This window comes from Dicentrarchus labrax, unplaced genomic scaffold (genome assembly GCF_905237075.1).
Source record: "Dicentrarchus labrax unplaced genomic scaffold, dlabrax2021, whole genome shotgun sequence".
NCBI lineage: Eukaryota > Metazoa > Chordata > Actinopteri > Moronidae > Dicentrarchus > Dicentrarchus labrax.
Window position 1 is genome coordinate 11985097 of NW_026136708.1, and position 27971 is coordinate 12013067.

Consider the following 27971-nt stretch of genomic DNA (forward strand, 5'->3'; position numbering starts at 1 on the left):
CCTGCATCATGATCACGTTATTATAGAAATAACAGTCCAACAGTCAGACCGTCACCCTGTGGTTCTCCCAATATTTACACATTTTTATCAATTTTTCCACTGCATTATTTTGCCGATATTACACTGAAAGACATTCATCATGCCAGAGCTTCGGTTTTATTGTTGACATTTACAGAATTGAATGTGTGAGTATACAGAAAGCTCACTTGTCCATACAGCAAACATATAACAGATCTCCTCACACTATGTACAAGTTAAGCCATGATAAAGCCTGGGCCACTAGCACACTTGGCATAACACTCAGTCACTCAAGGTTCAGAACAAGTTGATGGACTCCAGATCAGAAATGTGACTGACGGCACACGTATTAGTGTTACTGTAATGGTGTTTACCTGAAAGGGGGCAGCTGGAGGAAGAGAACTGGGCAAATTTAGGATTGTCTGAAGCAAAATGAAGTCTGAACCTGAACATTTACTTTTCAGACACAATAACTGTCTCTTCATCTATCAATTGATGCCCATGGTTGTTGTTTTTTTTAAAATTATTATTAATTTGGACTGCCTGTCTTTAGTTTGGTTCGGTGCTCAAATGAAGGTGATATCTGTTGAGAGTGAAAATAGAACTATGATCACTAGTTTAGTGGTGGAACAGTGTCAGCAGCACCGTGTTGGTCCTGAGATTAAGTGTTTCAAGTGGAGTTAAACACAGCCAACGAAAAATAACTGCAGCGTTCGACGACCAGAGACCTACTTAGCAGCCTGTAGAAAAGAACAAAAGAGATTGAGTGTTAACTTTGTCTAATGGGGTAAACAAAATCCTTTAGATGGCATCTGTGATCATTTCAGTGTTTTTGATGTGCAGTGTCTGGATTCAATTAAATATATGAGAGTTCTCCATTTCATATTTGTCAGGTTGTCAAGTTTAACTGTAACAAAAGCAAAAAATCTTATCATCAGGTACCAAAAGTCAGAAAAACTATGGATCTCTGAACTGAGGTACGACATATTAAAAAAAAGACAGAATGTTAATCAATATGAAAGAAAATAGTTAAACTGATACAATCTCACACATCCTTGTGTCTCTGAAGCTGATTCTTGTCTGCCTCACCACAGTGGTATTAAATGTTATAAAACACTTCCTGCAATACCTTAAGGTAAAATATCATTTGTGACCTTTACACACACTCTATAGAGACAGCTTCTCAATTTGGTTACCTTTTGTGGTAAAGAAAAATACTGTTTGTTTCCCATTTTCATGACAATATATTTTGCAGCATATGAGCAGTTCCTTTTAGGGATAATCAGACGACCAAATAATACAAACTGTGATACACTGATACATGTTGAAGTCTCGTGGTTTATGGTCTGAAGCTACACATTCTGGTCCACATTCTGCACAGATGACACTGAATGAAAAACACATTCTTGCGATGATGTTCATGAAATGTGATTCGTGACAATTTGTGAGCTGTCAATAAATATTCATCTTCAGCTTTAATAAGTTGGATTTGTTCTGACTGTAGTTAATACTGAGGACTTGCATTTTCTATTTTCCCCCCCAATCCATTTTCTATCTACAGGGACTTTTGATCAACTCCTAGGAACTGTTTTTTTATTGATAGCAGCAAATCAATTGATTATCTCACTCCACAACAATTCTGCAAATTCCTGGGGGGGGGGGATTTAAACAGAATTAAAACTGTTAAATCTATATTTATCTTTTATCTTTGGTGGTTAGACTACAGAAAAATCAAACAGTTTTCTGTGTTAAGAGATTTTTTTTCGTGCAAGGGGCAAATTGGAATAATACAAAAAACACGCAATGTGTTATAACTCAAATTACATTTCACTGACAAATATCAGCAACTTCTCATCATTAGAGATTATTTTTCCAGTCATCAAAAAGTGTCATGTAAACCAAGTGTCACCATATAACGCATTAGGGAGATGGAGATGGCTGAAGAAGAGTGAACAAATATGTAATGAATGACATATTGAGTCATGGGTTAGTGTTTTATTCTTCAAGTTGATGTCTTATACAGAGCTGACACTGAGTTGGGGAAAAATCAACTTGGGAAATTGACAGATCAATAGGTTGAATGGTGTGTATGTGGAGGCGGCGGGGGGGGGTGTCAGGATGGAGTGGTATTAGAGATTTTCTATTTGGAGTGCTTGTGTTTCGTTGTGTGTGTTTGTGTGTGTGTGTGCAGATGTGAATATGTGTGTCAAAGTTCGATGCCCACGGCTTCAGAGTAAAGGATTTTGTGAGAAGCACAAGGCCGGGGGGGAGGTTATGGCCACGGGAAGAAGACCGAGCACCAGGCTCTTTTGTTCTCTGCTCTTGGTTTTGTCACTAGTCCAGCTGTTAGCCAGAGGTCAGTGGAGTGAGAAACTACGCCAGGGAACGCTGACGAGGCTTGATCCTTGGATAGAGCTGCAAAAGAAAACAGAAAGAGGAGAAATATTTAATATGATTAATTTGACTTGCCTGTGTTTGTTGTTATGTACTTTCTCACTGACATCCTTGCAACGGTTACAGATTTTTCTTTTCAATGCCTTATTGAAAACATTTGTACTCCATGACTTGAGCTAGACAAAAAACTGGATTCATTGACTTAATATTATCAATCTTTTCTCTGTTATTAAATGTTCATTTGTCAGAATCAATAACTTTAACAAATAACAGCAACAGCAATCAATAACATCTAAGCAGAGGTTAAAAAGGCTTGAAACTTTAAACAAATTAATCATTTATCAAAAAAAATTGGTTTTCTGTCCAGCGACTAATTGATGAATCCACTCATTATTTCAGCTCTACAGTCATTCATCTGGATATACAAATAAAAACACAACATTTTCAGTTAAATTCAATTGATTTAAATCAATATTATTAAGTTATCTCAGGACACTTTCTTTTTTTTTTTTTAATATAGAGCAGGTCCTTTTGGAATTTGGAAGATGGGAAAAGAAATGCACTGATAATTAGCCCTAGCATTGGCAACTTAAATTAAACCTACTGGTAAGCTAATAAGGCTGAAATGTGACAAATAATGTATTTTGTTTTTACCCCCAGCAGGTTGCGGGGCACGTAGCCCTCTTTGTCCTCGAGTCGTGCCCACCACCACTCTGTCTCACTGTCATCCTGTCGTCGCAGAATAGTGATGGCGTCCCCCTCGCTGAACACCAGCTCGTCCTGGTTCTGAGCTTTATAATCCCACAGAGCGTACACCGTCCCCTTGTTCATTACACCCAACTTCTCCTGAACACCTGCGTAAGAGAGTCCAAAACAAACAAACAGTCAAATATGGATGAAATCAAGATAACCAAGTTACCTTACAGAGGTCGATCCTTATGGGGCTGATTTGCCACGTCTTTGTACAAAACTCAGTCAAGTTTGGACTGACAGAGTTGGAGAGACAATGACAAAACTTGAATTCTGAAGTGAACTAGTGCTTTTGGAATTACACTTGTGCAAGCCAGACTGACAGGTGGGTTATTTCTCACCATATAGAAACTGGGAACACTGGATGTAGCCCTCCTCCATTTCCTCGCATTTATCTGCAGCAGTCTCCACGTCACTGATGGTGCTGGCAAAGATCGCGGCCCCTGACTCAACGAGCAACTTGCAGAGATGGACACTGTTGCAGGAGGCGGCACAGTGAAGCGGAGTCCTGTTCCCGACAAACACAAAACAGAAAAACAAACATCAATTTTGATAAATGTAAATGATACAGTACAGTGCCACAGCCGATCATGCCAAATAGAATTTGTGTCGTCCTCTCACCATCCATCACTGTCTGCAGCGTTGACGTTCACACCAAAATCCAGCAAGAACTTCACTATGTGGTGATGCCCCGCACACACTGCGTTGTGCAGGGGTGTGATGCCCTCATCATTGGGAGTGCTAGGATTCTCCACCTGGAAAACAAAATTAAAAAAAGGACCCAGATGAAAAGATGAGTGCTTATCCTACATGCAAATACAAATAAATTAAAGTATACTCACATAGTCTTGACATACCTCATAGATAATCCTCTGGACGAGGTCAAACTCTCCCTCCAAAGAGGCGTCCAGCAGGAGAGCCAGAGGGTTGAACTTAACCCTGAAGCCGTGGCCAGTGCGCTCTGAGTTTGGCTTCTTCAGGTTTGTGCGCTTCTCCTGTAAGAGTGGAGAGCGGAAGCATGAGTTACAGATTCATTCATTGAAAACGCAACTCTTTAAATGCAATAATAAATCTGTGTGTATGTGTCTTTTACCAGGGGCTGTGAGAGCGCCGTGTCACTCTCTTCTGGAGTGGTGACCTCCAGCACGGGACTGGGCAGCGACGCCTCAGAACCTCCCACGTTGTTGTTGTTGTCGTCGTCCTCCGGTTCCTCTGCTTCAGCAGGATCCCCCAGCCCTTCTGGTGGCGAGGGCAGTGGCTCATTGTCATTGGCGTCAGTGGATGGAGGTGGAGCCTCTGAGCCCGGATCCTCCACCCCTGGTGGCGGCAGTAGCTGCGTCTCAGAGGGGATGTTGCCATTGTCTGTATCCGCCACAGAGTCGTCTCCCAGATAACCAGGAGGATTAGCTGGCTGATAAAATGGTGTTCCGTTACCTGCACTGTTGCCACCTCCTGATCCACTGACTCCATTTCCCTCTATGCCTCCTGCTAGAGTGTTGAATCTCTGGTAGAGCAGTTTCTGGATGTTGGGTCCGCTGGGACCCTCGGGTTCTGTGATGGAGCTGCGCTTCTTGAGCGGTCTCGGAGCGTTGGCTAGCTTTTTACGGAGCACCTCGAGATCGGCGTCACTTTGGTAGCGCAGCGGGGAGTGTACCATGGGTGTTAGCTTAGTAGGGCTGAGTGGTCGTGGGATGTTCTCCACACTGGGAGGTGGCGCTAAGGGCTCCGGGTGCTGGAAGCAATCGTGATCATCAAATTCTCCATCAAAAGTATCCTCGCCACTGGGCTGGCCTTGGAGCAATGGGAAGGCTCCTCCAGCCTGAACAAAAGGTAGGGGCGAGGGAGGTGTCGAGCTGGGGGGGAAAACAGGCTTCCCATATACTAGAGACAAACAGAGAGAGTGGAATTATATTGGGCTTCGACATCATCAGTATTTCCGTTATTAATTTACCTGTCAAGGAATCGATTAGTCAGCAGTCTACAATGTCAAAGTTTCCAGTTTTTTATTTTGTTCTCCCAATCCAGAACATAAAAAGGTATAACATTTATCAATATATATATATATATATATATAATTTATATATATATAGTAATTGTTGTATATTTAACAGCGACTTGTTTATGTGTCACTGACCACTTTGTTTCTTTTGATTTTTATCTGTAACTATGCCCATATAAATAAACAATTCACAAAATGATCAATTGACTTATTCATTCTCCTTTAACTGACATAAGATGTATGGTAACTTGAAAATACTATCTGCTGTGCCTTAAATCAAAGTCTCATTGGCCAAATGATCATTTTATTCATTTTTATCTTAGAAGACAAAAGTGGATCTATTAAGTGTCAGCAATACTGAGGCACTATATCACATACAGAAAATAAAGCACGGTTCAAAGGACTACAAAACTACCCAATCATGAAAACCCATTTTCTCTAATGGAATTTTACAGTGAGGCCGCACATACTGGGCCATCCATTCACATCCAGCTCTTACCTGCTTTGAGAGCAGGCTTGAGTGGCTGGCTCTTTGGCGCTGCCTGCTGGAGGTACATGTGATAGATTGAGCTGGAGTTCATGGTAGGTGGGCCCTTTCGGGGCGACTGAGGCCGCGATCCTCTGTCTGGAATAAAGGGGCGAACTGCAACAGCTGGCGGAGGATCCAGTCGCTCGCTCAGCCCAGGGGGGAAAAGCGGTGCGTTGGGCTGGAAGGTGGGGCTTGGTGGCACTGAGATGCGCTGCTGGATCTGCTGGGAGGATGAGCCTGTGGAGGGGGGGACGCGGGGCCAAGCCAGAGCTGGTGGGTTTGGGAGCGGGCGAGGAGGAGGTGGTGCGTCCTTGCGGCGATCCAAGGTGGTGGCTGAGTTTGCAGAGATGAGGTGGGAGCCATAGGGAGGCGGCTGGGGCTTGGATATGGCAGGGGAGGACACAGCCATTTTGGATTCTAGCACCTGTATAGAAGCATGAAATTACACACAAAAGATCCAGCAATCTAAGGCTAAATTTAATCAACACTTTATGACACTTAGAGCACGAAGAAAGAGGACTAACCTTTTCTGCACTTGGAGCACCGGGGGAGCCTGAGGGAGGGCTCTTGCCCTGGTTATCAGTCCCTGAGTCTCGTCTCTCAGGAGGCTTTAGGGTTGTGTTGGTCTTGCCCACAGTAGGCCAACCAGTATCATTAGCTAAGGCACAAACAGGACACAGTAAGTGGGTTGCAAAAGAGAAAAAAGACCCAATGATTAAGGTGGCATGAGAAGCATGAGCATGTTTTACAACTCAGGATAGTGACAAAGCATGTCCACCAGAGCTAGGTCTAAATGGTACCATTTTCTTATTTTTTTATATTTGAAAAGTGTCACTTTGTGTGATCACATAAAATTTAATATTATTGATGGCATTTGAAGAACATTAGTAAGTGGAATATTTTATAAACACAGAACATATATGTGTGTACCATTTTGACCTAGGATTGGCATTAAATGGATGGTTCAGGATTTTGAGAAGCCTATCCTATTAACCAGACACTATTAAAAGACATTTAAACGCTGACGATAAATACAGATTGAATGCTCCTGCTATAGGCACATTTCAACATTTACATTCTCTTTTGCAGGTCCATGTGGCCAGACACACCTGGCATATCACAATATTTACTAATTTGTTGCACAAGGGACTTTATTCTCAAAGTAACTGAGGCTGTAATGTTTCAAGAGGGGTTGTTGATCAATAGGACAAAAATCCTGAGCCATGATGGAAATGAATGTATCTGCATTAGTATTTTGCTTTAGTGTACTTGTATCTAGTCATGTAGTGTTTTAATTTTGTTATATTTGGTAAATAGAAACAAAATGTGATTTAGTAGAAGATTGAGGGATGCATAGTAAGTACTGCCACTAATACGAGTACTGTTTGTCTCCAAGACTAAACTGTTTACTTTAAAAATATAGGTGCAAGATAAAACATGCACCCTTAGGCAGCAGGGATAGGTTGAAAAGAAAGGATGGATAAAGAAGACACAACAAAACAACAGCAATAGTTGTAGTACGATTCAACAGGAATTTGTTTGTATAATATGACGTGAATAAAGCTGCAGTGTGGCAGATGACTCATGATGGACCCCAAAAAGTCTCAAAAGCCAATCACAGCATTTACTAATACTAGTTCTACCAACACTGAGTCTAAAAGGAAACAGTTTGATCTGGGTCTTTGCAGATTATCAGGAGTGACAGCTGCTCAATGAATCCAATGACATTTTAACATGTACAAGTTAATCTCTTGTGCATGTTGAGTGTTTGATAACTTAAAAAGTGATTCTCACAGCTTGGTTGTTGTGAGAACGTGGTGTGAAGGTTAAGGTTAGGGAGGCTGGAAATGTTATGAAATTAGAACAAAGCCCAAATGCTTTGCATGTGTAAATTAATGAGGCACTGAACTTATTGAACCTTCTCAGAAGTGTACAAACACACAGGATCAGCAGCGCTTTGTCAGTGTTCATATGAGCTTCAGCTACAATTAAGAGTGAAACATTTCTGCAGATGGCAGCAAAGTGTTTCAAGATGGCATCGCCACTAGTTTGACGTCATTAGCCAATCCACAGAGAAAACCCTCCAAATGAAATGTCAACGTGTTCTCTCTCCAGTTCAGAAAAACTGGCTCAATGGTGCACTGGCAGGAGAGCTTGATGATGCCAAACAAGGATGCTTCCATTAGTCGGTAATTACTCAAGTAAACCAGGCACAGATGCTCATCTCCTTCTCACAATCCCCAGCTGTGCATCTAAGCTTTCAGTTGTCTGGTGAAGAAATGTTGTGGAGCATAAAAACATCTGTTTGTGAGAGTGTCGGTGGCTCAAGGTGTGACTGGGCAGAACACAATTTTTCTTAACTTCCTGATCAATTAAACTGACGATATTTATAAGAGAAAATTGCTGTTTGGAGTAAAAACTCCAGTGCATGCTGAGGATCCTGTGCTACAGTCGAGAGAGAAGGTTCAGGAAGTGCCAACCCTCTGCTTATGCAGCACTGCGCACTCACGGGACGTGCCGTCAGAGCCAGTGGAGGCTCCGGTGCTCGGGTGTGATTCTGGAAGGGGCGGGGGTACCGGGTCCACAACGATGTCTAAATCAGACACTTTCCAAGGGCCAGGAGGCTTTCGCACACCGTCTGCCCCAGGAACAGTTGCCCCAAACCCCACACCCAGCGAAACAGAGACAGTATGAAGACAGGACAGCATAGACACGTAAGAGGAGGAGAGAAAAGAAAGATAATCACAGTATACACAACACAGGAAGAGAAGGAGGTTAGAGAGGAAGGAAAAATCACAGAAATCAAGTCCAGGCGGAGAATTAACTGAGAAGTCGTGTAGAAAGGAAACAGAGTAACAGTTGAGGCTCAAGAGGGAATAACAGTCACAAGCTTTTCATGCAGAGATGTGTTAAATGGGTAGTGGTGTAAGACTGCCTCTGGGACTGTATGCATCTACTCTCTGGAGCTCTTAATGTGTTTTTTTTATTTATTTGTCTAACTGTCCATGTTCCTGCTTTCTTGATGAGGAAAAAAACACAAGTCAGTTAAAACTTGCACCATTACAGTTGTGCTTCACTATTTGTCTGCAAATGTAATTTTATGGGTTTCAACCAACCTGACTTGGTGCGCCCGTGGTTGGCTTGGTTATTAACGCCCAGAGTCTGAGGTTTCAGTGGATCAGGTGGTATGGTGTAGCCTCCTTCCTGTCGGCCCGGTACGGGGACTTGGATGTACGGCCCGACAGCAGCGACACGGCCCAGAGTACCAGGAGCTGGCTGGGGAGAGGGAGGCCCGTTTGCTCTGTTCAGCTATAAGAAGAGAAAGTCAGAGCAGTTTAAAATGTTGGAAGGGTTGACAGTGGAAAACAATTTTATAAGTTTCGTAGTCACCAGAAATGATTTTTTATCTGCAGATGGTTTACGGAGCCCCCCAGGGACATGAGCAACTAACTTTATCCACACGTTCCCACCAAGACTTGAAAGGCTAAAAGAACTTCACATTATATTGAACATGTAGTGGATCTGGACTGACTTGTCACAGAGACAGCACAATTTTGTCAGAAATATTTCAGCTAAAAGAGTCTTAATAAGAAGATGTGTTAAGCGCTCTCACTCTTACAGGAAGGTTCTCTTTTTGACGTGCCTCAGCTTTTTTCTTGTAGAGGCGTTCCCTCAGATCGCTGATGCGCTTGTCCATGAGTGTCACTTCCATGTTGCGTTTGTTGAGAAGTTCCTTCTGTTGCTGCAGCTTGCTGTTTTGCTCCTGGTTCAACTTGTTGCGGATCTGTGGAGGATAAACACGTACAGATTCACTAGATATTGCCATCACTGGAGTCAGAGGTAAAGTAAAGTTGGTGGAATCGATTAAAAGCATTCACTAGATGTTGAAATTATGTCGACTACACAGTACCTGAAGCTCCTGGTAGAGTTTACGGAGCTCTAGGGCTGCAGCACCGGTTACTTGGCCACCCAGGGCAGTCTGTATGCCGTTGAGCTTCCCCCTCCGCAAGTCCTCCAGCTGGAGGCTGAGCTGCTCCACCCTCAGCACAGCAGACTGTAGCTCAGCCTGCTTCTCTTGGAACAGGCTGCTGACTTGCTCAATTTCTGCAGCTGGATGTGAGAAAGGAAAGGATCGCATCAGCTCATTCATAACCTAGGTGAATATTTTTGTTACGAGGCACAACCTTGGTCAAAATGTTGCCGCATGTTGCATGAAAAATTTATTTTGCAGAAAGTATACGTACACAGGTTGCCATTGATGACCTTGCTGTAGTCAACCTGGCCTCTCATTGCCCGAATCTTCTTGAGCTTTGCCTCCTGGTTCTCCACACGATCCTTCAGCCTCTGCAGCTTCTCGCTCTCTGAAACGGTTTGCTGCTGACGACGCTCCTGCTGCTTCAGGTAACGCAAACGTTGCTCCTTCAGAGAACGAGACAGAGATTGACATTTTGTAGAAAAACAGGTAAACAAACTGCATTCAATAACGCACAGTCAATGCTACCTGCTTTTGCAAGTTTGGAAGGAAATACTAAAGATAAAACCTTATTTTATCTGTTCAATGGTACTTTTATAAGCCAAAAATAAAACACACAAGAATATAAAACATGCAAGACACCGCCCCAAGGCTTACAGGATATCTCACTGGCAGACATAACCTTAAAACTAGGCTAAATCTCTCTACTGTATGCACTAAATGAAATGCTGTGCTGTGTCAAGACTGTCTGAAGACTGAAGAAAGGGTCAGATGACTTCATCTCTCCACCCAACTGAGAATTGCTCTAGTTAAGGTCCTAAAATAGGAAATGACAGGCCCAGGTTTCCAAATGACTGCAGGGCTTCAAGTGGGGCCTACTTTTCAGACGCCACAACAAAGGCAATAAATCGTCTTTTCTATCTGCGGGTCTGCAGTGGGCTTCATCCTGCATGACTGATCAACACACCACACGCACGGTGGTCAGACTTAGTTAGTTTGCTGAAAAGCCACCGAGACTGACAAGGTAGACTGGTCGTGTGGAGGTTTGCCACCAAACTCCGTTACCAGACAAAATCTACTTTTTTATAAGCGCTGTAGAGAAGTAATCTGTCTGGGAAAGGCAGAATCCTTAGTGTTCAAAATCATGATACATAACATGAAATGTCTGTCCACGTGTTCCTATAAAGACTAAATATGAATTATGACAGACCAGACAATACTAGCACAGTGACTCACACTGCCTCCCATCTCGTCATTCGTTATATAACCGTTTGCCCCTGTTTCAAGTCCATTGGACTCTTTGGATGGAAGTAGTGCAACAGTAGTCAATTTTCTCCTGAACTTACTTGGCCTGCTGAGGCCGTGAACTACCGCCCAGTCTGTGTCTGTCGGATCACACTACATCAGACCAACCTGCACCCTTCCACTAATATGTCATACAACAACAAGAATAATGACACGCTATAATGGGTCAGGCTGCAACACATAGTCTTCCATGTCTCTCAGCCAAGTTACTGCAATAATTCTAATTTAGTCACTATCTTAAAAAGGCAAAATATTGTGTAGTCTGGTCCCAGCAAGAACATAACATTTAGGTTTAAAGAATGTCCAATTGAATGGTATGATTTCTACAATTCTGAGGTGACAAAGTGCTTCAGATTTAACAATTTAAACTGGAAAAGAAGAAAGATACTGCAGCTTGTGGTGTGCCTCACACTATGTAGAGGACCTGTGAACCTTCTGATGTTACTGCTGTTTTATTATTAATAAGAAGCATATTTTGAATGAAAGAACTTTATAATATTCGAGAGGAATGATTCATATTGAGACAAGACGTTACCTTTGCAACAAGCATCTGCTGCTGAGCCTCGATTTGTTGCTGCTGCCGCGTAGCCATCTCCTGCAGCTCTGACAGAGTGAGCTCCACACGCTGGTTCCCCACCTAAACACACACACGATATATATATACCAGAACTGGTCAATACACTGAAATCTGAGCAGGTCACCCATACATAAATAAAGGATATAATAAAGGATTTTTTATAATTTCAAACAGTAAGGGTGTTCAACACTGAAAGTTTCCATTCATGAGGAGAAAAACTAATTTATATAAAATGTTGTGCAATAAGCCCAAAACTCCTATCGTCCTATCTTCCTCATATTAAAAGTCGTTTGATTCAAGCACAGGCATGACTCAAGATTCATTTTTTTTGCCCTGTGGGAGCTGCTATGAGTACGATGACACACTTACAAGGACTTACGTGACTCTTCCTCCAGCCAAAACAACATTTAGTAGCTCTGAGTAAAAGTTAAATTCTTCTCAGTAATAGCTACTCACCTGTGAGAGCTGGGGAAGTGTCTTGTATCTTTGTGTATGTTACCAATACACAGGTAAATGTTTGATATAATAGCACTTTTTTAGACAAATATGCAAGTAAGTAAGTGCAGAAAAATACATCCGCCATAAAAAGTTACATAAGCTAAACCGTTACATAAGAATAAAAACACAAGAACAAAGAAACAAGTACAAAGAAACAAGTTTCGCAAAAAAGCCATTTGCCGAAAATGATTTTAAAAAGATGTCTGACTTCAGCAGCCAGGGGGGCAAACAGCAGGAGACTCAACAGCAGTGAGGGTCGGGCTCTCCTTCCTTCCACAACAAGGCTCCAAACATCATTATGATGGGACATTAATTGTGACAAGACTCAGCTAGTGAGCAGAAGACTTGAGGCTCGAGGGAAAATGTGTCAATTGCCAGTTGTAAAAAATAAAAAGTATAAATTTTTGTGCATGATGGAGGGTCTTTAAGATGTCTTTAATACTTTAATACTGGTGTTTTAGAGCAACGAGTGGATCCCAGTACAAGTTCTATCACAATGATAGATTCCAATTTATTGATGTTGCAAAAACACTGCCATTATCATTAGTAATCATGGTTTTCCTAAAAGCCCAATTCACATTAAGTAATTGGGGCCTAATGATTCCTTTCATTATCGATTTCATTATTAAGTGGTACTCCACTGATTTAGCATCACACTCCTTTAACACCATCAGACTCACGATGGACAGTTAAAAGATCAAAATCGATGCCGTAAAATCATAAACAGTATCTATTTATTCCATGTATTCTTCTTTCTTGTCAAAACCTGATGCCCACATTACCCACAATGCAACTCGATGGCAGGCAGTTCAGTCACAGATTCAGGTGTGTTATACTAGTAGTGGCTAATCTGCTAATCTTAATGTAGCATCGAGCAGAGATGAAGATGAGGTGAGCTCACTTCTTTTCAACTCCACACCTCCAATTTCTTAGTCTTCAGCCACAACTGACTTAATTTATTACATTTCCCAGAACTCCCCCGGAGCCACAAAAGGCTTTATACAACTTTTTTGATATATGCAGTAGCACTCCCAAGACAAACCGACTTTGATGTATAAAGTCAGTGGAGATCTCCTTAAAAGATTTAAAGTTTACTAACCCAAAAGAGACTGAAAGGCTGCAAATCCTAACAATCATACACAAGGGAATGTTTGGCATTTGTCACAGCTGAATTAATTCATTGTTTAAGTCATTTTGCCAAGAGAAAAAAAATGGTTCACCTCCATAAACATTTTCAATGAAGTCCTCCTCTTGGGCCAGAAATCAGCACCCATGTGTTGTTCTCGCTCACAGAATAGATGAAGACTATCACATTCAATTCTGTTTTTCCCACAAACTATCATTCTACAGACCTCTGAACCTCCTCAAAGTAGTTGCTAGAGTCGACACACTGGCAGACTACTCTCCAATGAAACAGCATACTGAGTGAGCAGTGAATATACAGTCCTCTGAACTGCAAGCGGTACTGAAATGCTCAAACGCTCCTAGACTTTGCCTTTAGGAAGTGTGTTCAAAGAGGGAGGAGACGATGCAGGAAATGTCATGGTGTGTTTTTTTCAATAACAGACTGAGAAATGTAGAGTACTAGTTCAGAGGGATCATTCTTTTAAACATGAAGAGGTTTGTAAGAGGCATAGAACGGATGATGACATGAAAAATATATTAGTTTAAGTCTATGTTATGTTAAGTTCAAGCTTTGCAGTTTGCGTGATATGATCGTAAACGTGTGTGCACAAAGCTGTAGACATAAATAAACATGGCATGCAAAAGACAAAAAATATTGTATGAACTGCTTCTTCTCGATTATAAGAGGCAGACATTTTTGTGACTCATCTTGTCTGAATAAAATATCCTTCTTTTCGGGAATAGTAAGACTTTTATGGTATTGTGAAGTGAAGCAACAATAGTGTACATGTCATACATCATCTCATCTCTGAAGACAATCAGCGCAGACATTGCATTGTTTTCCTACCTGGTATTTGTTAAAGCATTTAGATATAAGAAATGTGTGGAAAGACTCGGAGGGGGGAGGGGTGGAGGTGACTCAACCGAGGTCGAGATGGGGAGAGCGGGGGAAGCCACTGGCACACATACAGACACGCTCAAGTGCACTCAGGCAACACTGCATCAGTGACAATTCACCCGAGGGAGAAACAGACACACACACCCTCAGACAGTGATAAAGAGGGAGTTGGAGAAACACCCAACGAAGCAGACCAGGAAGGGAGACAGAGCACCCACAGCATCCCTGACGAGGGCTGTAGCCCTACTGGGAGATTACATTATTCAACAGTAGAGAAATGGAGAGCGACCCATGATTATGGCTAGAATTATTCTAGTATTAAAAAGATATGCAGAATAATGTTTCAGAATAAAAAAAAGTTATTCATGACTATTAATCATGAAATAATGTTCTGAAGTAGCAAACTGAAGACTGAATTTGATTGACAGCTACTTTATATAATAGATTCATCCTGTTAACAGTTTCTTAGATAGTAAACTAAATGTCTTTGGGTTTTGGACTGAAACATGTTATCTACTGAATGTGATCTTGGGCTAAAGGAAATTGTGAACAGCTTTTTTTACTCTCACCCAGATGCACCACAGGAAATCATTCCTGCCTGTGGTCATCAAACTCTACAACGCCTCCCTCAGAGAGTCAGACACCCTCTCTCTGTAATCTGACCTCAAACATGGACAATCATTTTTGCACATTTTAAACTGTACATTTAAACCTTAATATATGTGTATATATATATATATATATACATATATATATATATAAAAAAAATATATTCTTAATATATTATATGTTCTGGAGTAGGTAACTAAAGTAATTTCCCCCTGGGATTATTAAAGTATTTCTGATTCTGATTTCCACTATTATCTAATATTTTATAGACCAAAAGATTAATAAATTAATAAATAAAGAAAATAAACTGCAGATTAACACATAATGCAAATAATCCTTAGTTGAAGCCCTAGAGCTCACTGACATTGGCAAATATAGGCCAGCAACTATTGATCATTTTATATTATCGATTAATATTATAACTATTTTCAATTTGAGCGTTAAATAAAAATTTTTAAAAAAGCCCATGGCAACGTCTTGTAATTGCTTGTTGTGCAAGATATTCAATTAATCATAAATGGCAGCAAATCCTCACAGTTGAAGCTGGAACCAGACAATGTTTGGTATTTTTGCTTTAAAAAATCTATTTAATCAATTATCAAACAGTTATTTCAGCTTTTGGCAAATGAATTGAGATGTTTCAATACTGCCAATAAGAGTTTATCATCAACTATGGAAGCTAAAATTGCGATGTTACAATTTCTTTTTAAATGCGTGCGATAACTGTAGCGTTCCCTTGAGGCACCTCTGCTCTTTACGAGGCAATGTCCCCGTCAGAGGATGATCAGCTCTGCTTGGTGGAGAGAAAGCCCCTGGGGTTTGGGCAGCAGCCCGTGGAAAAGCCAAAGCAATGATCCTCTTAGGGACCGTTATATCATCCAGTAGGCTGTCTGATATAATCCTCTAAATCAGATATTATGAAGAAACTCGGACACAAATGAGCCTCGGCACTTGGAAGGTTAAGCAGAGCCGGGCATGATGCTGATGTTTTTCTCTTTTAGTGAACCAAAAGTGGAACCAATGGCTTTTACTTGCTATGCTGTGGTGTGGGTTTTATAGCTCAGTAGCATTATATTGGTTGCATTTAAACTGTCGCTTGGAGAGTCAGTCAATAGCAGATTTTTAATATCCATAAAAATATATATTAAATTACTTCCTTAACACAAACAGAGTCAAAGGTTGTGGATTTTCAGGATAATAAAAGGATAGCTTCTGGGTGCTCTTGTGCTACAATCTTTTTTTGAAAACAAAAACCACAACCCCTCCATCTCCTGCTGCGCCGGATTATTTCCTCCACCCTTAAGGTTGAATTAGTTACGATTCCTTGACCGCAACACTTTCCTATTGTGAAATCTGGGACAGATGGTTGGAGAGAGAAAGGATGCCACGCCAGAGGCGGCTCTTATCCGAGTCATTCACGTTCTCCTAGCACACACTTCATAAAGCTAAAGCTCAACATGCACAACAGTGGGTTCACCTGACAGGGAAATACTGGCAGTGTGTGGAAGTGGAACAGTCCTGTAACACCAGAGCCTGTGATGTTACTCCCAAACACCGACTAAATATTAGAATCATTATGTATCCACAGATATTGATACTTTTAGCTCATACCAGAGACTGGAGTTATGTCATTATTGTACAATGAAAACCCAAAAGCTGCTGCCACACAGTAAACAGGCAGCATCTCAGGCAGGCAGTAAAATGATATGACTACAATTGCGAGGTAATGTATGGAGTGATGTGGTGTGATGAATAAGAGCTCATTTTAGCTAGTTCCCCCTCCTTTCTATAACGTGTGACGAATACAACACAGTGTGCCACAGACTGACAATGACACTCAGCAGCTCTTCATCTCGTAGGATTCAGTGCTAATGTAGACCTTCAGAGAGGAGCTTCCAGCCCTCTATTTGAAAGTTAGTTAAGCTTCCTTGCTAGCTTCCATTTTTTCCACCTGAAATGCAAACTTAACAGTCCTCACTAATGTTGAATGTTGTAAAAAAAGACACTTGCTAATAAAGTAGAACTTACAAAACAGACTTTGGGAAGATTGAATTTTAAACCAATTTTGTGTGTCAATTTTATGTTAATAATTGTGTTATTTATATAGTTTTTCTTTGTTTTGTCTCTCCCATTACATAACTGCACTCTTTGGGTTTTTCTTCTATATATAATTGAGGGATTTCATAATCAGTTGTTAAAAAAAGCCGTTACACACACACACACACACAGACACACACACACACACACACACACACACACACACACAGACACAAATATACTAAATAAACTCTTTGTGTTACATACTTATATTAATTTTATTCTAACCCTCTTATCTACCCATAAAACAAGGCACCAAATTACAATATAAGTAATTTCAAGTACATCATTTAGATAGTGCTAATTAAGTCTCACCCCATTCTCATTGTGCTTCTCTCCAGTGTTTCCACTTCTGCGACTCGTCTGATCCTGAGACTGCTGACTCCCTGCAAAAATGAAACAGTCACCATCACAAACGCAGGCAGGGCAGAGACACACAAGTGTGCACAGACAAGTGCAGATTCAGAGGCTACAACCACTGTCAGGAATAGTTGGAAAATTCACTGATGTGATTGCACATGACAAGGGATTTAAGAACTGGGACAAGCACTGCTGACTAAAGCCACTTAACTCCAACTTTTTTATAAGAAAGGCTTGACGGAAATATGAGAGTAAATGATTTAGAACTGGCCACTTCTGCTTTACTTCTAAAAATCACCGGTTATCTTGATGGTAAAATACGCTTCAAAATGTACACAAAACATGAATCAGATCATGATCACATCATAATGAGATTGTTCCTGTGCCACCCAATAATTTTGAGTGTACTTCCTTTATATGTCTACACATGTATGCAGACTTCAATTAAATTCCAAAGGAATGAATGCAAGTCCCTTGATCTTGTGCAAAGCTGGTTGATTGATTTTAAGCTTGGGGGCATTTTACACCTGGCTTTTTACATGGCTGTACTCCAAACACAAATCCAAAAGGATTAATGTTAATGCAGTGTGTGTGAAAACTGAGCAATGATTTATTCCTTTGGCAAGCCCCATCTAGCATCAATTAAACTTAGTTTTTTCATCCAACCCAGTCTTTTACAATGTTAATACAAAAGGATACCACATAAAAACCGTGTTGACAGAGTATGTGTACTGTTACAACCTGGTTCAAAGACAAAAATAACACCAATATGGTTTGATACTTAAGTTGATACAACAAGAGAGTTGCTTAGATGTGTCCATCAGCAGCAACTTTGGTGTGTGAGGTGCACGAGTAAAGGTAAAATGTGGTGCTCAAGTGCTTGAAGGTGTAACAAAGGCAAGAAAGCAAACAAAAGCTAAAAGACTTTAGACACCAGGGTGAGAAAGGGAGAGAGAGAGAGAGACACTGACTGACATCAGCGTCTATAGGTGAGCAGTCAGGCAGAACAGGTGTCAGGAATTCCCTGAAAACCCTCGACTCCACCCTTTACCTTCAGGCTCCTTCAGGTAGATACTACACAGAGCAGGAACATGATAATATGCACCTTGATCACTGCTTTCAGTTGGTGAATCTTCATGCCGGAGGAAGAATTTGACTTCTTGTTTCCGAGGCCCCCATTTCTGCAGATGTTCATACATCATGTGTTCAAAGGGAATCGCTCGCTCTGCAGAGACAGAACAGTTAGGGAAAAGGAGGAAAGACTGATTAGTTAAACATATTTGTCTCATGGCCATGTTGTTTAAAGAAATGAAATTGACACTTTGGTAAATTAACCACTTTTATATCGGTCTGTTAAGTATAACGCTAAAGCCAGCCGCTGGTTAGCTTAGCTTAGCACAAAGACTCAACAGCTAATGGCTAGTCTGGCGCTTTCCAAAAGATAACAAAATCCACTTGCCAGCACTCATTTAAATATTTAGTTTGTTTAATCCGGTCAGGTCTCCTAGCTGGATATAGCTTACCATACCTTTTCATGGATTTTGTGTGATGTGATTAATTATTTTTGCCTCTTTACTTAGTTAAGTTAATTAACCCACAATACAGCTGTCGCACTGCAGGCCAATGCAAACTTTGTGGGGGAGATTGTGTGCTTTTGGTGTTACTCTTCTGACAAACTGCCATAATTGAAAAACTAGCGAATAAAGTAAAGAACAACACATAAACTGTCTTGCAGCATGGAGTTTTTTAAGAATTAAATCAAGTGCTCATATCTCTAGGAAAACTGGGACCGTTGAGATTGATGGAGGTGTGCTAAAACTTTTTTTCCACGTTTCAAGAGGACGGCACTCTGTGGGCAAAGAGAGGCCGAGAGACAAAGAGACAGAGACAAAGACAGAGAGGTTTTAGGAGGTTTCGGGGGCAGACAGCTGCATTGTCAGGCACCAGGCGAACATGATTGCATAACGTGGGTTAATAAAGCCCTTGGCTAGGATGTTGTTTTCAACAGGGGAGTGGCCCCTCGGCGAAAAATGCTGATAACACTGGGTATGTCAGCACGACTGTGGTGATGGGAGCAAATCGCATGGGCCAAGTGGAATCTGCTGTGACAGTGCTGTGGACTATAGCAGCATGTAACCCTTTTCTGACCCACAAATTTGTACTTTAAGTGAATTATTCTAGTCCGATAATAGATGATGGGAACAGGAAAATTTATTTTTGTTAACAGATACCTTTCTTTTCCTTGAGGGTGTAAAACTTTTTGGCTTCTCCATGATTTCCCCCCAGGTATTCATGCATGGTCCTGCTAGGATTTCTTTCTTTAATGAAGAGCTTGTTTTTACATTAATGAGGAAGGCTAAAGGCTACATAAAATGAAATTCTTGTGCATGTAAGTGAAGTGTCAAGCTTCAAGAGATAATGGAATTTCAGATTACTTCACCTTCATGCATTACTGGTGACAGCAGTGCTCTTCCCCTGTAACAGTGACTCGGGCTCTTGCTCTCTGTAACAAGCAGCACAGTTTCAAGCAGCTCTTACCGTTGCCTCTCCAGACCTCGGCCAGGTGGCAGCCGCTCTCGCCAGGCTCTTTGCAGAACTCGACAACATCCCGGCACGTCGTCTCAGGAGTGATTGGCACCTCAGTCACGGCCTGTTCCCCATCACTGAGGTACACCGTCAATATCATCTGAAAGAGGAATAAAAGAGTCAGGAGGAGAATGACACAGGAGAGAGGACATAAAGATTTAATGGCCACAGTAAAAACACAGTGGCTGATCATACCAGCAGAGTTTTATTAGGAGGAAAATATTTGAGATATCCAAGAAATGTAAAATATGTAATTTTCTGATGGTGTAGTTTAAGGACGAACGGTAACCCACTCTCGCGTTGCACAAAGCCCAATGCCCTACATTCTGCTGTCCACCAGCAGCAACTGTCAGTTTGAGCTGCTGGTGGACTCATGCCTGTGCCTGCCACATTTCTGTTTACTATGATTAGGGCCTGCCATAGTGTTGAGAATATATAGTTTAGGCAGGGAGGTGAGACAAAGCAATACAAGCCCCCACATGATTCTGTCTCTACCCACACAACAGTAAAAAGAAGTAAAAGCAGAGATCACACACACTTCTTTCTAAGTTCTCAACAAAAGACTTCCAGGACACGTTGCAAGACTGGACATCTGAGGAAACTGCCGATTTATTCTTGATATACAACTCCTCATTGCAGGCTACTAAATGGCTAAATGTAATAGCCTGGAGGTAGAAGACAGAGGATAGGACTAAAGTGAACTTCACCCCGAATGCAGTGTCTTTAAGCAATCACCTGAGAGTGTAAGTTCAGAGTGCTGCAGGTGCTCTTTTGTACCTGCAGCTATCAGACTGTACAACATTACCTGTCCAAACATCCTCAGCCAACTAGCATGGTGACAAGGCAAAGTGGCTGCAATGTGTATGACCTTTGGACTAGTCTGTACGGCACTGCCTGAATAGTTTGTGTCGTCTGCTTGGTGATTAATCAACCAGCTGATTGATAGAAAATCAATTAACAGCTGGGGCTGAACGATTTGGGGAAATCATTATTTTTCTTTTTCTAAATGTCAATTTAAATTACACTTGTAAATAAATGTAATTCCAAGTCTAGTTGGTGGTCCATCCATTTTTTTGGACCATAATCAAAAACACTGTTATAAAGAGTGGTGGTGCTTCCTGTTAGAAAAACAAACAAAAACATCTTTGGACAACATGAATAGTGCAAAAATCTCATTAATGACACAGCCGAGAATTTATTATAGTAGTTTGGCCAACGCCCAATGTCATGTAACCTACTGTATGTACTTATCAGGATATCTCTGGAACATAGAGCACTGATGGGAATATGAGCAACCTCCATGGACTCATGTTTTTACTGTTTTACAACATTGAAGCACATTGGATGTAATTAGGTTTTACTTTTACACAATCAGCAGACAGACCCTTAAATCTCAAACTAACATACACAGGCACACACACATGCACACACACACACACTAGTTCCAGTGCAAGTCAAATGTTACCCCTAAAGGAAGAAATCTGGATGAAAGCAAATCCCCAAATCCAGATGGTCCAAGCTGATAAAAACATATCTAAGAAGATTCAGTCTTAAATACTTCAGTAGGGCAGATCCACTTTGCATTTAAGTTGTAAAATGTGGGGAACAAATCACTTTCACAATGTGACAACCAGTTTTCTGGGTAAACAACGACTATGTGGTTCCTATGATGAGATGAATCAACATCTTGGTTGAATAAAGCCAAAATATAGGATGAGAGCAGCAGTGGATAATGTCCTGTCATGTCCTCTACACACACACTGATTAATCACTAAAAGTTATTCCATCAAATTCTAAACGTTACACTAAAGTATATTCAGTTTAATTAATGTGATCGTGTTTCTCATCTCCCTTGTTTAGACCAGCCACTTAAACTTTGACAGCTTTGCTCTTGTAATACAGTTTTTCCGTGATGAGAACAAGTCGAACGGATTAATATGAACTCCTATATATTCAGAGTTACAGCACATCGACGTGATGTGTTTTTCCTTCTGTGGTGGCAGCCAGATTTTTATTGTTTTCCGCGGCACAAAGCACTTTAGGGGGTTGAGGTGTGCCTTCCTGTTTCATGTGACAGGCCTCGGTTTTTGTGTCACTACAGGAAAACAGGACTGTGTGCAACTGTGATAGAGAATATATCAATAACAAAGCCATGAGTTTGGAGGGATGTTCAAAATGAGGTGAGAATGTTCAGCTGTGTTTGCCTTTGTGCAAGTTCGGTGCAAGTTCAGCTAGTTGTTGGTAAACAGAGTGGAAAAGGAAAACACAGATTCTTTTTTTCCCCCTAGTTTGGTTTTAACCTGTTAAACTTTCACAGTTTTTAATACGCCCATAACTTGCTGAACATGCTGTAACAGGGAGGATTTAAGCCCAGGAACAATTCAAGTATAATGCAAACAAAAGCAAGTAATCGAGACTTAAAATGAAACGTACACTATCAAAGGCAGCTGTTATCCTACTTCTGCCACTTAGACCAACCACTACAACACTTTGTTTACATATGGCTCACAATGTCAAACCAGAGTCAACAGTGTCAAACCAAATGAATGAAGAATCAGAACAAAGAACCAAAACCTTCAATTAAGACTACATCAGAACCACGATATAGTTTACTATTAAATGTAGCTGTGGTTCAGGTATTTTACACATGCATAATTTAAAAGATACAGTTAAGTTTCATTGATGCATAAATGTGTGGCCACCGGGTGCATCTGGAGTGCTACAGTAATTGCCTGTGTATGCCACTGTCATATAATATCTAAGTTTAGTCACTGAGCTACCTATAGATTATTACTCCGGGGGTTTCTCAGAGACAAAGTGACTCATCCTTTGTAATGATGCCACTGTGTGATTCACTGACATTTTCTGCAGTAGCCTAACTAAAGCAATATGGTCACTTGTACTTGGGAGCCTCAGCGTCTTCACTCAGTGGATTTTGAGTCTAAAAGCCCATATTTTGGCAAATTCAGAAACCATGAATGATAACAAAGTACCAGAGCCGAGGCACTTATTTTCCTCCATCCATACCATCCATTAATTATTTCATGTTGTTTCTCACAGTGTTGTGAGGACACAGTGTCCACATAGACTTGTAATGGATGTAATTTTGGGACCTGATGTGCAAGAGCATTAACAGAAAAAAAGAAATGAGAAAGAAAGTGAAGAAAATGTGCTGTAAGTAAGCTGGAGACTAGTTATGTTCATTTCACTGATAGATAATTACTTTGCTAATCCCCAAGGGATATTGGGAGTGCAGCCAGCTGCATAATAAGATACAACATAGTACAACATTGTGAACACAAAACAGCCCAGTGAGGGCAGCAATGTTTGGACTCAGTATTTAAATGTCATCTGGTGGAATCATTATTTAGGATTCTTATTTATAATTGTGTTCAATGTAAGAAACATAATAGGTTAGAAAATGTAATGAAATATTGTAGTAATAAAATAAAACAGTCAATCATACATAAACTACACTATAATAAACAAATCAGTTCATCCCGGTCTACACGCTGAATATCCTCCAGAGCGTATAAAAACAAACCTTCAATCAATAAGGACATGCAATTAACTAATCAGACAACAGAACTAAGGCGCAAACTTGGGCCTAAATTAAAACTGATCACAAAAAGCCAATGCCAAATATCCTGAAATATACCCTCGCATAAACAGACACTACCAAATCATGTCAATAAAAATTCAGACAGTGACAGCGTAGAAAACAGAAACTCCAGTAGTCCAACTGACTGGCCATCGGAGAAATACCAACCGCCCTCACTAAGTTGCGTCTGCCCATGGTCTTGGCTCTTTTGACCGCCCTCCGTTTCCTCCTGATCTCCTTCTTCGGTGGCCGGTGGTGCTCCTTTGCCCAAATCGGGTTTTCCTTGGAGAGGCTAACAAGGCCACGTAACACTATAGTCACAAACCTCTTCATCATAGCGCTGCCACTTTTGGCACGAGACTTAATTGTTATGCCATCCCGAGCAGACCCCTAAAACAGACAGCGGTGCATGCATTGGAAAAGTGCTGCAGAGGAGACTTGGGAGGAAAAAACACTTGCTGTATGTGTAATTCAGGGAAGGAGGGAGGGAGGGAGGTAGGGAGGGACGGGGGAGAGAGAGCTAGAGAGAAACAAACAGTAAGAGAAAGACAGAAAGAGAGAGAGGATGTCACAGGGTGGGTGGAGGAGGGTGCAGACAAATCCTTCTATTGGAAAATTGTCCCAGGGTCGTGCCAACGGCTGCAACACCGACGACTCCCTGCTAATGAGAATAGTTTGGCCGGAGCTGTGACTGGCAAGCAGGTCAGGGCACTATCACATATAAGCAAGACAGGGATCATTCTTCACTGTATGCTGGTTGTACAAGACTAGAAAATATTCAGTATCCCTCACATCTGGAGACAGGGTCATTTATCATTTAACTTCTGAGTGAGAAAGAGGGATGCTTGGCTGATCTGATTTCCAGCACGATGATTCAAACAGTCATTTCTTCTCACAGATCCTGTCACTCATTTACTCACAAAGAGGAACCCACAATGAAGAAAAATCTTTTCATGGAAAGACCCTCCACAAATGCAACAGATTTAAGATGAAAAAACAACATTAAAATGAGGATGAATTCCACTCCCAAACTTATCTACTTACATTGTGTCAAACAAATCCATTAAAATAGTCAAATAAGCCCAAATGTCTGGAATAACCAGGCAAACTAACACACTATGATCTGCGTTAGGCATGATTTTGCTTTATCGTCTGGTCAGGCACAAACACACAAATAGTTCAGTCAGTAGTTAAATCCAAGACGGCCATTCACTGAGACATAAGAAGGTTGTCTTTGACGTTTTTGACAGAAAAAAAATTCTGTAGTCTCGCCATTCTATGCACGCAAAATAGGCCAAACATCTGCCCGTCTGGTTAAAATGGCACTGAACCATATGGGGGGGGGTAACTGGAGAAAATAATTCTGTTTTTATTATTCATACATAAATAAGATTAGTAAGTTCACTGGACTCTTGGACTCCAGTAAATACAGATGTCAGACCCAAATTGAAATTTCTTAAAAATATGTTCCAAGAACGTGCTCTGTTATTAAGCTGGGTAACCCGAGTTATCCAGACTAATCTGAAACAGCTTATGTGTCTAGAAGCCATCAAGTACAAACTCCTTTGATATTACAAATTCATATTAGAAAACATATTCGCCTTTGTCGTGAAAAGACTAAGCGAAAATACAACTCTGGACAGAGGGATTGAAATGTATAACCCACTGTTTAAAAAAGGATGTGTCCCTTTGATGGACAGCTGACTAATGCACATTAGAGGAAGGCATTAAGAAAGTCTAATTAATAATGTATAGGTCTTCAACCAATAAGAAAAGAGATCTCACAGTCTTCACCAGGTGGAAGTTGTTAAATAAATAAATAACTAACTATTTTTATCCATTCACAGTGAGCTTGGGGAAAACATCGACCAGTAATAGCCATATCCATTAAACTACTTCTTAGTTTTGAGTCGTAATGATTATAAAAAATGTGATGGCTTGGCCGACGTCATTTTAAACCAGCACTACTCCAAGAAAGGTAAAAGTGACAATAAGATGCAATGTTTACATTTCCTGTAAGTCACACTCTGCCCGGCTCCACTGTCTGAGATTAATGCCACTTGACAATCTACTCAGCTCAAAAGTTCCCCTTAACAACAGAGCATTAGTCGACGCAGCCACACAGACCTAGATCTGCCAAGGTCTCATTGGCTGCCGGAGTCACGCGAGACCCAAGTGCAGGGCTGCCTCTCTGCTCGACTGGCTCTTTGACTCTGATAGCCTGTTGGTGCCACAGGGTACAAACGTCCACAGAGGCTACCATCGCAGTCAATCCTGCGACGACTGCAGCGAATACGGACTTACTTCTCAGTTACTATGTACTCTTGAAAGATTATCAGCCCCTCTGAAGATGCATTGTAATTAAAGCCATTTTAATTAGGAAAAACATCACGTTACTGTGATGCCGTACTCTCAACCAATGCAGTCGCTTGGAATTGGCCAAGACTGAATCATGTCCTTTTATGATGACATCTTACTCAACCTACTGTAAACTTATCCTGCGTCTGAGTTCGTGTTCCCCTCCCTGAAGGCCAAAAGAGCTACAATCATTTCTCCCACAATCCATCGCTGCATTCTGAGCACTAAAGATAACAAAAGAAGTCCCAACAAAGCACGACTCCAACAGGGTTACCATTCAGGTCCCTAACGTCTTTAACAATAACACCAACAACAACAGAATGAAAATAGTTATTGATTTATGTACCAAAGCGTACTGTACCTACTGATTCAAATACTGCAGATCATTTGTTTTAACATGACTCAACACAGATTCACTACTACTATTATTATTATTACTATTATCATTATTATTATTATTATTATAGAGAGAGAGAAGATTGTGTGACGTTTGCCAATCATATTCTGAAATACTGTAGTGTACTTGTTCAATACAGCACATATTTGCTAACATGGACTACATCTTCTTTAGAGGAAAACATATTTTATTCCTTGTGCAAACAGCAAACAGATTTCAGATCCAGCACAATCTCTGTACACTAGGTTAAGCGCTGTTCACATATCGCCTTCTTAATGTTTCAGTCATTGTAGCAATCAACATAAAAATGTATGACCAGATACAATCATAGTAGATAAAGTTAACCTTTTTATTTCTTGGAACTGATCTCGCTGAGTGGCAGTGGGGAAGGGGAGATGGACACACATCAATCTTGCATTGTATCACGTTGTGCTCTTCATCTTAAACCAGATGTCCCCCACATATGAATAAACAACCCCAAATACCACAGAGCGCAGTGATTTCTACCCTGCACACAGGTTAGATTTCGTGCACAAGTGGGCATTAAAATCATTAACTGTGGAGGCACTGATCTTGTAAGAATAAAAAGGGAGATTGTCGATTACTATATGTACGACAAGAGAGCAGGGGTTGTGTTCACTTACCGGCATCATATTGGCAGCTCTCGCAGGTCAAAACCAGGTGTGCATCGGCAAGTTGACTGACGGCTCACCCGTTTATCTTCGATGGCAGCACCGCAGACCCACCTTACTAGTTATGGGCTCTGGTTACTCCAATGTGACAACCAACTGGGCCTCAGTCCTCTCTGTAAACCAAAACAGTGGGATTCTTGTTGTGCTACAAAGCCGAGCATTGTAAAGTAGTTGACACCCAAAATTAGACCTAATGTCAGCGGCAAACATTCATTTAAATGGCCCCAGGCGTGGCTCCGTGCAGCTGCTGCTACAAACAAGCCGATGGTTAGCCCGGTCAGTTCGAGCTCGCAATGCAACGCTGAAGCGAGTCAAAACAAATGACATGCAGTGGTTTGATATTAGTATGTCATGGCACATTAATTATACTCACCAATGTCAGAGACGACTCATTGTTTCAGGGAGTAAATCTTAGCTACGTTACTGTTACAAGGCACGTAGCTGAACGAACCAGCTGTCAGCCAGCTACCGTAAGGTGTTAGCTGTGTTAGCTGCTTTCAGAGGCGGCTAAAGGACGGTAAGCAGGGCGATCTCTCCGCTCTCGTCGGTCCTTTTGCTGGCATTGGCTGCACATAGGCACACGGTATCGATGGAGTGTTTTTCAAGCAAACAAAAATGAATACACGTCCATTCAAATTGGGTCGCTCGTTTTTCTACGAACGCAATGAATCATCGCTAGCAGGCTAGCAGTGCTAGCTAGACGAAAATACAAATAGCTGGAATCCAGTTGTTGACGGTGGAGGGGGCGGGGCTTACACCGCAGCAGCCAGGGCGTCACGGCGACGTAAGACGTCAGGAATTTACGGCCAGGATACCTGATCAGTTCAGTTCTCTCTAACCTGGCACTGTCTGTCCAAAACCCTAACAAAATACTTATATATATATGAAATAATGTCACTGTCTCTCATCAGCCACCACTTACAACATCACACACACGTTTTTTGCACTATTTATTATATATTTACCTCAGGTTTTACATCCTATGTACATTTTATTTTATACACACTCCATATACATACCCTTTATATAATACATAATGTACTAACGTTTATCTTGTAATACACAGCACAGTTATCTGGCTTTTATATCCTATGTCTCCTTTAAATTACACTCACCCTCTATATTTTTGTCCTGTGCTATTATATTTATTTTACCTCCTCATGTTATCTTTCGGCAATTTCATCCATCCTTCAAAACAATTTAAA

General features: G+C 41.1%; 1 protein-coding gene across 8 annotated transcripts; it reads right to left on the bottom strand.

Moving 5' to 3' along the window:
- Positions 1-137: 137 nt before the first annotated feature.
- ppp1r13bb (protein phosphatase 1, regulatory subunit 13Bb) lies at positions 138-27516 on the bottom strand. 8 transcript variants are annotated; one of them, XM_051408631.1, is made up of 19 exons: positions 27140-27516; positions 26719-26879; positions 19671-19818; positions 18238-18357; positions 17088-17158; positions 11504-11605; positions 9935-10109; positions 9601-9800; positions 9334-9474; positions 8807-8999; positions 8200-8328; positions 6215-6348; positions 5661-6114; positions 4256-5043; positions 4005-4157; positions 3784-3917; positions 3504-3670; positions 3067-3266; positions 138-2433 (listed from the first exon to the last, which is right to left on the bottom strand). In XM_051408631.1, the coding sequence occupies exons 2-19, from the start codon at positions 26725-26727 to the stop codon at positions 2392-2394; spliced, it is 3360 nt and encodes a 1119-aa protein (XP_051264591.1). In that variant the 5' UTR covers positions 26728-26879; positions 27140-27516; the 3' UTR covers positions 138-2391. The 8 variants fall into 8 exon arrangements, with proteins under 8 accessions (XP_051264591.1, XP_051264587.1, XP_051264594.1 ...); XM_051408627.1 differs by having other exon boundaries at positions 9304-9474; XM_051408634.1 differs by having other exon boundaries at positions 4020-4157; positions 27140-27515.
- Positions 27517-27971: the final 455 nt, after the last annotated feature.